General features: G+C 40.3%; 1 protein-coding gene across 4 annotated transcripts in view; it reads right to left on the bottom strand.

Annotated features, from left to right (window-relative positions):
- The window catches only part of ZCCHC2 (zinc finger CCHC-type containing 2), a 49,477-nt gene that overhangs the window by 20,260 nt on the left and 15,570 nt on the right, over window positions 1-13,647 (bottom strand). For all 4 annotated transcript variants that reach the window (XR_004316265.1, XR_004316266.1, XM_032470708.1 and 1 more), the window contains exons 2-6: window positions 13,122-13,233; window positions 10,468-10,544; window positions 8,117-8,188; window positions 3,912-4,024; window positions 636-730 (exon numbers count right to left, since the gene is read on the bottom strand). Coding sequence is in view for 2 of the 4 variants with exons in the window: in XM_032470708.1 (XP_032326599.1) it covers window positions 636-730; window positions 3,912-4,024; window positions 8,117-8,188; window positions 10,468-10,544; window positions 13,122-13,233 (469 nt within the window). In the remaining 2 variants the exon portion in view is untranslated. The remainder of the gene's footprint in view (window positions 1-635; window positions 731-3,911; window positions 4,025-8,116; window positions 8,189-10,467; window positions 10,545-13,121; window positions 13,234-13,647) is intronic.

Below are 13,647 nucleotides of genomic sequence, written 5' to 3'. Positions count from 1 at the left end.
CACACCAGATGTTTAAAGTTCTGAATAGAGGATTGACAGACTGATCCCCGAGATCATCCCCAGATAGGTTAGAGCACACTGAGGAACTAGGAGCTGAGACGAGAGGCTTTGCAAGTCTATATGTGAAAAAAAAAAAGGCCTAACTACCAACAGGATTGGTGAGGAGGGGTGAAAAGGAAGGTGTTCCTTGTCTGGGGTGGCTTGGCCTTTAAATGACTGCGAAGAGGAAAAGCGAAAAGAATAAGGCCAGAGTTTCGAGCCACGGAAGCCGGGGAGGTCACTTGGAACAGGGTCAGACTGTAAGAGGTTTACCCATTATGCAAACAGCACTGAGGCATCTCTACAACCTGTGGGCCAGGTCTGTCAAGGAACGTGAGCATCCAGTATGCCCACAAGCTTGAGATGCCTGGGCCTTTGCCTTTGAATCAGCCTGTTTTGTGATATTAGCTTTTCTAATTTATTTTCTTTAAAATTGCAGTATAAAATTCACTAAAAACTACAAATGCTTCTAAATCGTATGCCACTATTCCCTGACTTTAACTAAAATGACAATCCCATTCAAGGTGACATGGTGAAGCAAGAAATCCAAGCGAGGAAAATGCTAGATTCCTACAGAGGAGCAGAGGAACACTTACTGAGGCTGTGCAGAGGGTCTGACGATATGGACTGAAAAAAGCTGTGTACTTTCTGACTCTGTAGAAAAGCTTGTGATGAAGTTGAAAATAGCTGCCTGCATATCAAAAGCAATGAGATTTGTTAATTACATGTAATAGAAATCCACAAGAGACTCAGTTTAGATTGTAAACAAACTCAAGTGGCTGTTTAACAAACTGTTTTCCTAAGGGAAAAAAATATTATTTTGTAACGTATTTCCCATAGGAGGAAGTGAATAAAAGTGAAAACGTTATTTGCAAGAATCTAATACACAGGCTTACTTTTAACTTTACACAATCTAGTAGTAAGGTTTCAATTCTGGCAAAAAACTGTATTACTTCAGCCTTTTACCCAAGTGGTTCAACTGTTGTCTTTCTGCTCAGAAAAACAACTGCAGTTTCTTTACCCTTCTTCATAGGTGATACTTTTCATCTTTTGGCTGTACCATGAAGGAACCTTCCCATCCTCGGATCATAAGAGGTTGGGAAGTTCGGGAAGCTAGGAGTCCTGGAAACCACAGGACACAGTGGTCAGGTTAGTTACAAGTATTCCTACCGCCTAAGGCATGACTGACTGATGATTCACCGCAATACGCATCGTACCATGATTCTAAGCTGTTATCTTTAAAAACCAGCTAGCCTCATATTTTATTAATGTAACTGGAAGATTTCAACTGGAGGTCTTCCCTACAAAAGAGACCCTGATAAAAGAGATACAGTTACGGCACAGTCTAATGCAAAGTTTACTCAGGATCTGAATACCAGCTCAACTACTTAAAAGCTGAAATCACCCTGAACAACTTAGCTGGCCTTTCACCTTCAAATTTCCTCATAGGGAAGGAATACTGACATTCTTCAAGGTTATAGCACTCAAACAGTATACACAAATTAAACTGTCACCCTGCTCAGCATACAAATCCCCTTCTATTCTTCTGAACACTTTAAATGCTCATGTAAAATTTTCATTCTTAATTTCTCCCCAAGGTTTTGGACCTGTCATTCAGATTCAGTTATAGAATCATCAAATACCATACCACAAGATGACCCTTATAGACCAAAGCTGCCTTGTCCATTAGACAAAATTGCTTCTTGGTCCTCAAACGTGGAAGTAAATATTCAATAGGAACATAAAAGGGGGGAATGAAGAGATGGAAGAAAAACTGAGATACAAAGTAAAGGAGCTAATCTAAATTTTCAGGTCTGAACACGTTAGCTAAGGCTGGTGATTAAAATCCAAAGGCATCTATCACCCAGTTACATTTACAAACCAAGTGGTTAAAAGTACAGGCAGGCACATCTTCAATTCAAGATTTAAGTCCCAAGAAACAGCGTAGATACCATGTACAAACTCCAAATACTAAATGCATATCCAGTATAGGAAATCTACACCTGAGATAAAGGCACGGACTTGAAATCACCATACAGACTCAAGTCAAGGTTCACAGTATGGCAATTGCACCTAACTAGAACAAAGTGGCCATAAACTACTTAAGCAATTAAATAAGAAAAACAAGATTACATTTCTGATACAACAGAAATCATCCAACCCCAAATGTACATTTCAGTGCCGTATTTTCATTTTCCTAATTTACAGTGTACTTGGAAGTAAATGCAGTATGTCCATTACCAACCTAATCTCAACTTCACTTATAAACTCATTTCCTATTTCTCACTTTTCCCCCATCCTTTATAATTGCTCCATTTCTTACGTGACATGATGATGACACTAATCTAAAATTCAGAAAAAGATTAAGTGTCCTAACATCCTATTAATGGTGTTGAGACCATAGGCCAGCCGTACAAAAGAATCAAAGATTTTTTAAAAAAGAATGTTCTCTGTGACCACTCACAAGACCCAGCCACCCCCCCCTCCATTTCTCCTCCTTTCTCTGAACCCTTCCACTGTGCCCTCTGAGACACCCTGCAATGAAGGGAGCCTGTACCTCCTTACTCTAAAACCTTGCCAGCCCCTGGGTCGGCTTTCCTCAGACATAAGGAGCGCATTTCCCCTCCTGTCGTGTGTGGGCTGCAGGGAAGGGGGGGTCCCTGAAGCCATATTCAGGCTCTCCACCCCTCAACCTCACCACATCACACACTAGCCTCCGGGTCCCTCTTCCACGCTTACATGCAGCTTCGGCCCCCACCTCACTGTCTTCACTCCACGTCTTCCATGGTGTGTGCAGGGGAACTTCAAAGTCTGAAAACTCCATGCTCTCTGCATGGCTGCCTTCTCTCCTGACTTCCTCCATTTCCTATCTAATTTCAGTCATTTGCTTCCAAATCACACCCTAAATCTTGTCATACAGTGAACACTCTCCCTCCCAGATTTCTGTTTTTCTCCAAGAGGAGCAAACATTCGTCCCTCCTTTCTCAGCCCCACCCTGTCCCGAGGACACCCAGGGGGCCCTCCCTTGGGAGCAAGAGGGTCACTAAATGATACACACCTCTGCTCTTTCTCCCTATGCCTCAGCAAGTCTCATTCCCAAACTGGGCCATCTTTGCCTCAGAAGACAGATGGTAAGTCTCACTTAAGCCCTGACTCTAAGCCACATATGCTCCAACACTGCTATTACTTATTTTACTTATTAATAAATCCAAGTTTCCAGTGAAACAGCATTGTTTCCTTGGCCATTATTCCTTAGTTTATTCCTCCTAACAGGGAGCCCTGGGAGAGCGGTGAGTGCAACAATTACCAAAACCACACTGCAAACCTCTAACATCACAACCAACTGTTTCACCTCAAAATCTAGTGCACTAGCCTGGAGAGCTGACACTCTAATCTCAACCTGATTCCTTCTGCTTAGTTACTTCATCACACGTGACGCTCGCTCTCCTCTGTCACTCACCTGTGTTCACTCTAACTGCACCTCAACCACCCGCGCTGTTTCCTTTCGCTTTCCCACCCATTAGCCTCATCTTCTTACCTGGTAACTCAAATCCAAAACCATCTCCAAAGTCAAGCTGTTGGACATGGCCTTTTTCAATAAATGATGAAAATAAAGAGGTTTCACTAAATATTTGCATATCTTAGAAGAAATTACTTACAATAACAGATGGCTGAAAAGTACAATGATACAAGAAATTACTTTGGTGTCTCTTAATAGCCTAGAGGACTTTAATTAACACAAGGATGAAAAAGTCCATTCTAAAAAGTACTCCAGAGAAAGAATCTCTGTGTTTCCCCCTTAAAACTCTATCCTCAGTCCTCGGGAGGGCCTGAGACCCAGCACTGCTGGGACAGCCCAGGTGAACTGTTACCTCAGGATGGGCTCCAGGTCAGGGTGTCGTCGTTCCTCCCTCTTCAACGAGCCCTGATTCAGGGCTCTCAAGATGGTCTTGTCAAAAGTCTCTGAGGACAATTCCTTTGGAAGCTAGGAAAGAAAAACCACATGGCCGACGTTAAGTTTCTCACTTAGTGGTAAATATGTTACAAACCAGAGGCATAAAAGGAAGATAAATGCCTCCTCCTCAGAAATTGTCCAGGAGCAGTTCCTTTTCTAAGTCTTCCCAACACAGGGCCCCAGGCTGGAGCAGCACGGAGGGGCCAAGGGGCCCTCACCGCCGTGCACCGCTGTGCACATGTGCCCTGCACTCACCTTCCACCTCCCACATGCTGCACCCCAAGCACTCCCACACCAAGGCGCTTCAGTTAAGTGGGACATTGCACAGAGCACAGGTAGTATTTTTATCTTCAAGAAGTATTCTGAAAAATGTGATCCCTGCCTTTATAGTTACCACTTTTGTGCCTCCTCTTTTACACGAGAACCTCAGGCAACGGCAGGCTGCTGGTGCTACACACCCAATAAAGAACCGGCTGTGAAAGATGGGGTGAAAACTCTACATCTCACATAAAAACACTAACTGAAGTTTTAGTAACCTTTTCCTCAATGTGATGGAGGTGGCCTCAGAGTCATGTACAACACACACACACACATACATAAATCAAGTAAACTGATTTTTCTTGGCCAAAAAAATTTAAATGACTTATAATTTTGTTTTTATTAACTAGTTTACTTATTAAATTCCTAATAAATTGATTTTTTATAAAACTAACTTTCTAAGTCTTTCAAGAATTCAAAGCTTTAAATTTGACTTTTAATAACTAGTCTTTGCAATTAACTCTTGAATTGTGGGCACTTTCACTAAAATTAAGAGTAGAATCATTAACACATTATCTAATGAGCCACATGAATGTAAATTCTATACAAATTTGCCAGTTTTCATATTAACTTTTAATTGGAGAACCCAAGGTAAGTAACCATTTTGAATCAAGAATTCAGATATGGAAAATTTAACAAAGGTTGCCTAACGTACTACTATTTTAGGCACATTGAGACTATGGAATCAAGATGTTATAACAGAATGAAGCGCTTCTGGTTCTTTTGTTAGCCTGCTAAGGTTGAAAGCTCTGCTGGCATTCCACACACCCAACTGTGTAAATCATTTCCTTGGACTACTAATACGAAGAAACAAGTTCTGGATCTACACATTTTCCAAATAAAGAAATGACTATTCATTTCAATATTTACACTTTGATGTTATTTTAATAGAGATTTAAGACAACAAACACTTATCGTATTACCCATTTTAAACTCGGTTGCTCCTGAATATATGACATAGACCAAACCAGCTTCAATGGAAAAGTCTATTTCAACTACCGAGTGGCTGATGGCTCTTCTAAACACAGGAAAGGGGGCAGACACACATTTTCACCTGGTCAGTGACTGCTCAAGTCTGGGCAGCATTTGCAAACTGATTTACTTTCAACTGGCTTTCATCTTCAATTTCCGAGGACTATTTCCAGTCTGAGAGGAAGGCATATTCACTTATTATACAGCTTGAAATCACCTCTCTTCTATTCCAGTCGCTCTTGAACTTTCTCACCTGCCTGATCTCTGTTCCAGCATACCCAGCCCCCATCTCCAAAGCCCCCACTCAGCTCAGCACAAGCTCAGTCTGCTGGAAGAATTTATATCTCATTACAATTTAGTTTTTGTAACTCTTCCCATTCATTCAGTCAACTTATATTCAAACTCCGACCCTGTCCTAAGTACTGTTTTAGGCACCGTGGACACAGCAATGAAGAAGAAACAAAAACCCTGTCTCCATGGAGCTTCCTTTCTGGTAGAGAACAACAGCCAGGTGCCAGATGCAGCTGCCCAGCAGCAGCAGGGCAAGGGGTCTAGGATGTGGAGGACAGGCTGCCGTTTATATGTAAGAAAGGGATTTGAAAGCGCTGATCTCACACTCACCCTTCACCATAGCAACTGCCAGTGCAGGGAAACAGCCTCCACAAAAGGTAAAGACTGTTGACCATGTGCAGCTTGTTCTGTGGACAGTTTTTGCTCTCAACCTTTGTAGATGATTTTAAAAGGAAGGTACACAGGAAAAAAGACACATGGTAAACCTGAAAGGATGCTTTATAATCGGCAACTCATTTCTAGAAGTACACTATGTTGCCGATTAATTTCATATAACTTGATAAGGCACTGGTCCTATTGAAAAAATACTATATTCAAACACTGGCTAAGCAGGGGCATCATTAATTACTGTGATTCTTCTAAGTGCTTTATTTACTTGGAGCTGAATTTTGTTTTGTTTTTTTGTTTGTTTTTCTCTTTGGGGTGGGGGGGTGAATTTTTTTAAAGCACACAAGCTTTTAGAAAAACTGTGTGACTGAGAAATGAAATCTGTCAAGACAAACAGCAGCCAAAGCTTAGGGAAATCCAGTAGGAGAGACCATCGGGTGCCCGGCCCCAGGCTAGGGGTCGATCACGTGCTCTTAGCACTAGGGACAGCAGGCAACATCCTGACCCAAACGTGTGAAGTAACTGGCTGTGGCAGGTGGCGGCCGTGGGCCCCGCCACGCCCAGCTCTCCACCACTGCGAGATATCCCAGCCTGCGCTGGGCATGCCCTCAGCTTACCCTCCCACATTAGAATGCTGTCAGGGGAAAGAGCAAAAGGAGAAAGGCAAACAAAGCATGTTGCTGTCTAACACAAATGACCCTGTTCAGGATTATCTGCCCTTAAGTGTGATAAATTTATTCAATCAAGAGGCAGAAAAGTCAGAGAAGTAGAAGAGATTTTAACACACTGACCACCATGTCACCCAAATCAGGGTGACAGCTGTGTTTCCTCAGGCACACCTACCTGGTCCACAGCGAGCAATCAGCCTGTTAAAAGCACATGTGTGGGGTGGGGTGAGGTGGGCAGCCCTGCCTAGTTCCTTCAACAGCCCTAGCGGGGCCCGGGGCCCAGAGCCGGCTGCTCCTCTGGGCGCAGACAGCCCCACCCTGGACGCGCACGGGTCCTTTCTCACCACGCTGTCTGAAGCTGACAGATCATCTGCAGATGACCTTTGGTGACTGGAACTTAGTGACCACCCCCATCTCCACATGTAGTTAGGTCACTAGTTTGAAGTGGATGATGGAGTTCTCAGCCCTTAACTGAGAAAGCCTAGTTTAAGTGACAGAAAAATTGAAATATTCAAGTCATCGCTGGGTGTTTTTACCCAGCAGAACTAACACCGACACACCCAACTATGTGTCCCTCAGAGCCCACGTCTCCTGTGCTGCTCAAAGCGCTGCAAGCTGGTGACAAAGTCTCTCTGAGCATTAAGAATGAACAGAGACACATGAGATCTAAAAAGAATCTATTTATGGTGATGTCAAAGCTGACAACTCAAAAACCAACACTGTCCTGACAACTGCAGACGCTATGGTTCAATAACTGTGTCACACCTCTACCCACAAGCTGGTAACTGAGTTGGGAATGTTGTCTGTTTCTGGACGTTCTGCTTTATGTCCCTCTTAAATTTTAAAATAATTTGCTTATTGAGAAATTATAATTTATTGGTTATTAACCATTTAAACTTATTCTCTCCTTTTAATACTTATCTCTACCCACAAAATTTTCAATAAAATAAAATTAGCATAGAAGAAATAAGCAAGAGTCTGAACAAAATAATCTAAGATACCTTTCACCTCTGCATGTTCAATAAGATATTTCCACTATCCCTTATTTCTCAATACTTTGGGATTCTATCATTGGGAGGAGTAAGGGGAGGAGCTGGAACTCAAGGAACAAATGGAGACATATTCAAGGAAGGCCATAGAAGGAGTAGAATGACCACTACTGAATGCAAACAAGCCCTATCCTATTTTGCAGATGACCCTCTCACAGGAAGTCCTCTTGCACACAGCCACCAGCAATACACATCTCAGCAAGGAACCAGGAATAAGTGTCCCCGTTTTTTTTTTTATGTGGAAAACCATCATTTCCTTATACTGGTAATGCAAGGCAACAAAAAACTGACATCTTCTATAGCTAATGTTCACAGAGAGTTCAAAGCCAACCTCTATATATCTGCTTTAATTTTCCTGGTGTTTGTTTTGGTACTAAGGTTTTTGGATTACGTATATTATGTAAAAATCATTTTAACAACAAAATCTATACTTTTACCTTCAGCAGAAATTCCTGAAGTTCTTGGTGGGTTTTTGTTACTGTTGTGACTGAAAGATCAGACCAATTTACCTGATTAAAAAAACCAAAAAACAAAAAAACACACATATTATATAGTTATTTCTTAGGCAGGCACCAACTAGAACAAAGTTATGTGTAAAACAAAGGGCCTTACTTAAACTTTGTCAAGATTAACAATTAGAAATATAATGTTTATTGTCATAATTTACTCAAAATTATTAAAATTAACTGTAGATTGACATACTGTTCCTTAAAAATTTTTTTTAATAACTCCTTTAAAGTCTTTTTTCAAAACAAGCAGTCTTAAAAAATGTGACTGTATTTTAGTAATTTTTCAGAAAGGGAAATGTCTTACATTCCTCTTTGTGAAGCTGTAGGACTCTTAAAATTTAGACACTTTGACAGTACAGATCTATGACCCAAGAAAGCTAAGAATTCTATCTCCTGGAACATATTAAATATACATTCATAAAGAGAAATAATGAGTTTATTGCCCCTCTTTGGTAGTACCATACTATATTTTTATGGAGATTTATGGTTTATGAAGAGATTTCATCTGATTTATCTCAATGTTTTAAAACCCTATTAAGGTAGATGGGGCAGATATGACTATCTCCATTTTCAGATGGAGAAACTAAAACTCAAAAAGCTTAACTTACTTAGATTCAACCCTAAGTAAGCAGAAAGAGCCAGAACTGAAATCCATTTCTGCCTACTTCTTGGATACTTTTAATTCAGTGGACTCGATGGTGGCCCACTAGTAATTTCTACTCTACAGTTATCTGAGCTGAGTAAATACTTGACTATGCTAATCTAAGCCTTACCAACTAATCACACCGTAATTAACCAGAAACTTAAAAATACATACAAAATTTTATCTAGCCACTCTCAGAGCAAATATCCTTATTAACCAGCACATCTTTTAAATGATTTTAAATTACTCAAATGTTCATTAAGCAGCTACTTGCATCAGACACTGTTCTTAGTGAAAAGGATACAGGAGTGGACAAGAGAGCTGCAGTTTCCACTGGCTGAGATCAGAGTCTAGGGCGGGAGACAGATGAGAGCAAATGAACACGCAAGGAACTCCATCTGTGATCAGTCCTCCAAAGAAAATGAACCATGCACAGTGCAGGAGGTGGGAGAAGCACACTAGACAGGAGGCCAAGAAAGACCCCGGAGGAGGGAGCATTTGAGCTGGTCTTTAGGTGGAAGGGACGTCAGCTGTGCTATGGTCTGGGGGGAGATCATTCCAGAGCCAGAGGTCAATGAAGGCCTTGAGGAAGGAACAAGCTAAGAGCTGCAAGTGACAAAAGGAGAGCTGGTATAACTGAATGAAGAGAGCAGAGTGTGCTTGTGCCATGTGTTACAAAACGTAAGTGAAACGTGGAAATAAGGACTTGAAATGTACAGACTGAGGCTATTTCTCCCACAAGGCAGAAGCTAGAGTCCTGAAACTCATTCAACAAATGTACTAAGCAAATCAGATATGGTGAAATGTAGAGGATGAAGATTCTGCTCTGAGTTGATAACCTTCTGAAAAGAAAAAAACAAGTAAAAGAATCTGGGAAAGGTATGAAGGTAGTATACCTTGGATGAATGGAGAAACACTCTGTTGGAGGATCAGAAATGACTTCAGGAGAAAAGTACAGCTGAAGTTTGGCAAGCAACACCTTTGGGGAGGAAGTGAAGTGAGGATGCGCAGAAACACAGCATCCTTCCATAAGGCTTCAAGGCGTGTGCAGTCCCACCTTAGAGTGGGAGTGACCCTGAAGCCTGAGCAGGGAGGAAGGAAGACGTGGACGCGGAATCCACATCACAATCAACAGGCAAAAAGGAGAACGAGAACCAGTGCTGGGCCTCTCGGGTAATCGGACAGCTGTGTGAAGGACAGAATGACAACAGAGCAATCAGAAATAAGAAGGCAAGGCAATGAAGGCCAGGGAATAAAAGCCTCGGAGAAAGGAGAAAAATATCAGGGAAAACAATGCCAGGAAAAGACAATGCCTGTGATCTTGACTTTAAAAAAACTGATGAATGTTTACTTTTCAAAGATATAGCTTACACCTTAAATCTAAGGCTCTTACTTCTTTTTAATAAAACTGTCAGAGTAATTTTAATGTGATATAATTTTTAAAACTTGGCAAACCATGCACTATACTGAAAATGGTACATTCCCTTAATTAAGACAGACATATATGTGTATATATATGTATAGCTTCTCTTAAATTAGCAAACCTGCCATAAGTTTTTCCAAAGATCAATTTTCACTCCTTCCAAAAGATCATTTAACATAGTACGAGATATCTTTTTGGGCGAGAGTAGCTTACTTTGAAGGTGTACTCCCAATTTTTGTCAGCCCTTTTTCTCTGGACTCCTTTCAACATTATCTTCTCAATGTGTACAGCTGAAAGAAAGAAAACATGCTGACTTGTTCTACAGAGACTAGACACACATTTCAGTTACCCAATTTGACAAAGCTAAATGATTAAGCTATTTATCTTCATCTTCACTACTAGCCTGAAGTCATGAAATAAAGCAAAAAAAAAAACCCCAGAAGCACAGCAATGTGCTGTCCATCCATGAAGTAATTTTTTTCTTTAGCCATTCAGGATGCTGAGTGCCTAAAGTTGTTTCAAGCACTCTGCTAAGCACCAAAGATAAATAATAAAAGGTGCATGCAGTGAAGATTTATTTTTCTAGATGATCATCTTCCAAACTGTTTAATTCAGATCATCACAAACAACACTTCAGAGTCATTCAATTATTTATGCATAGTAGGTGTAAACAAAAAAAAATTTTTTTTCAAATTAGAAAAAAACCTTTCAAAAGTAATATATAATACTGATAAAAATTTCTTTCCAACTGAGAATTTTAACATTGTTTTTCTCAAACGTGACCCTTAACATCATATAATGGTAATACAAACTTAACATTATAATGAACTATGAAGATTCACTGTAGCAAAATTTTCCACAATTATCATACAGATAAAATAGTGATCATAAATTACATCAGTGGCTTAAGAACAATCACTCTGAATAGAACTAGATAAGATGGTCAGCTTATTCATGAGGTAAGCAAATGTGCAAATCCCCGAACTACACATATCCTTCAATAAATGTTATTACCTTAGGAAGTAAATCTATTTACAAATTGAAAGAGCCTGTCTACTAAGCATGATATAAGGACTTAAGAGAAAAAAAAAGATTGTTGCTCAGAATATAAGAAGAAACAGTAATGAAGATGATAAAGGTCACAGGAAAGAAGTTAGAAAAGTGACTCAACAGATCAGGGTCACTGCTGGATTCAGGGGACAGGAGATGGGGAAGAAAAGGGAAGGACTCATTTTCCCTTAGAGGAAGAAGTTAAAGTAGGTGAAGCAGAATATACAGAGTAACAAAAGTACACAGGAAGAATTAAGATTGCTATAGATCACAGAAGGTGGGCAATGAGAAAGCAGGAAACGTAAGATTACAGAAATTTGCTGGTAAACAGACATTCATAATAAACTAAGGGGATACCACTACCAGTATTTTGTGCCAACTTTCCAAATATGCAGTGTTTGGTGGCTGCAACTGGGCCAATTCCCCCTGGTGGGTGAGAAATGTTAAGGATGCAGACAAAAGAAAATCTCAAAAGCCAGGTGAGAAGCCTGGAACTGTTCTAAACTGCTGCAGTATGATAAAGGCCACAGTGGGGAAGGGAGGGCCTGCTGTTTCCAAAAACCGTTCTAGTAAATTATGTAAAGGATGATGCTATTAAATAAAAACCATCTGAACTAATCAACGTTCAGAAATACGAAGCAGCGCTACTTCTGAAAATCAATGGGCTGAGGATAGGGACCACAGGGGCAGTCGGGGTATGGGAACACGGCTATGGTTTCAGTCTTGACTTCAAGTTATTCCTGCTGTGATCTATCAGAATCAAGATGAGAAAGACAAAGTATGTGGTGGGGAATGGCTGACAACAAGAGATATTCCAACCTTCATAAATTAAAACGGAAAAGCATGAACTATGTACATTTGTTTAAAAATTAAGAATTTAAGAAAAACCATCTGAAGTACCACCTTACAGTTAGTTCAGTTACCATTTTGATAAGATCTTTATTTTTTTTTAGTATCTTTTTTTTTTTAAAGGACCTTCATTATAAAACCAAATCTGCTTTAGGTTACTGGTATGTTAGTAGCTTCGTTGAAGTCATCTATGATTCAAATAGTTTTAATAGTCTTTAAATAGAAGTGGTAATTATGTAAACTTTTTTTTAAACATTAAACATTCACACCTATTTTTCCTCTGTGAAGAAAAATATGTTACACAAAAAGGATTATTACTGGAACTAAAAGGAGACAAAGTGACACCAATTCAAAGCAGTTATAATTGAGTGTGATGCTTACCATGTATCCTCCACCATTCCAAGGCTGCCCAGGCTGCAGTCTACATTTTCCATCTGAATTTTCCCCTCAACACAGGTTAGTGGACTCCCCAGATGTGAAGAGAAGGGAATACCTGAACTCACTTCTTTTCAGGTAGCAATGTCGTTTAACTCCCCCCATCCCACACCCAGTCCTCCTGAAAACTGCGCTAATGCAGAAAGCATGGACTTGTAAGAAATTTCTTCACTCTCTTGCAGTGAACTTCTGTAAAATTATTTTCCTCAGTAGACACTGAGCATATCCTAAGATAAAAGCACTATACTAATAATACTTTGGGAGTAGGTAAAGGTCTCTGCCCTCCAGAAGTGTGCAACCAGATTTAGGACAAGTGACCACAAGGTGGAACCACATAAGCATGGGCTGGGACAGGCCAGGTACCGTGGAGCCAGGGCCCAGAGTGGGAGGACCAGCATTTGAGTCAAACCTAGGACCAGCAGAATTTCTCTACTCCGAAAAAGGAGAAAAAGGAGTGAGGTAACCAATGTTCATAGTACTCTGCAATCTTTCGTGTACAGATGCTCTAAAATTTAGAAAAAAGCACAGCATACCTTCTCGCTGGGTTCTATGAGGTGCCACAGTGAGTCCGTCATGAGGTATTGGGGCTTGTTCTATTAAACTGGCCTCATTACTTTGCATAAAATCACCATGAGTAGAGTTATTCTAGATGAGAAAGAGAGGCACATGTTAATTTATACCATAGACTAAGAGTAGTGAATGCCACAAAAACAAACTAGATTAAAGTCATACTTTTACTAGCAGTTACTTTAATAGCAATTTTTAGAGATCAAATAGGTGGTGACACATTAAGAGCAGAAAGGTGCAGTGTCAGAGCAGCAAGGAAAGTTGTGTTAATATTTATCTTTATTTAATGGTAATATATCATCAATTATTTTCTGTCCCAGTTTTCTTGGGACATACAGCAAACTGCTATGCAGAACTGCCAATGATGTCAAACTCTGTAACAGTGAACCAGGAACAGAGAAACGCACATAAAGAAGATGGTACCCTTTATGCCATTCCCCATATGTAAGGGCATTTGTATTTTTAATATTATGATGCAGTTTTTACTCATTA

The sequence above is a fragment of the Camelus ferus genome, chromosome 30, assembly GCF_009834535.1.
Source record: "Camelus ferus isolate YT-003-E chromosome 30, BCGSAC_Cfer_1.0, whole genome shotgun sequence".
NCBI lineage: Eukaryota > Metazoa > Chordata > Mammalia > Artiodactyla > Camelidae > Camelus > Camelus ferus.
This window is presented reverse-complemented; position numbering and strand designations above follow the sequence as displayed.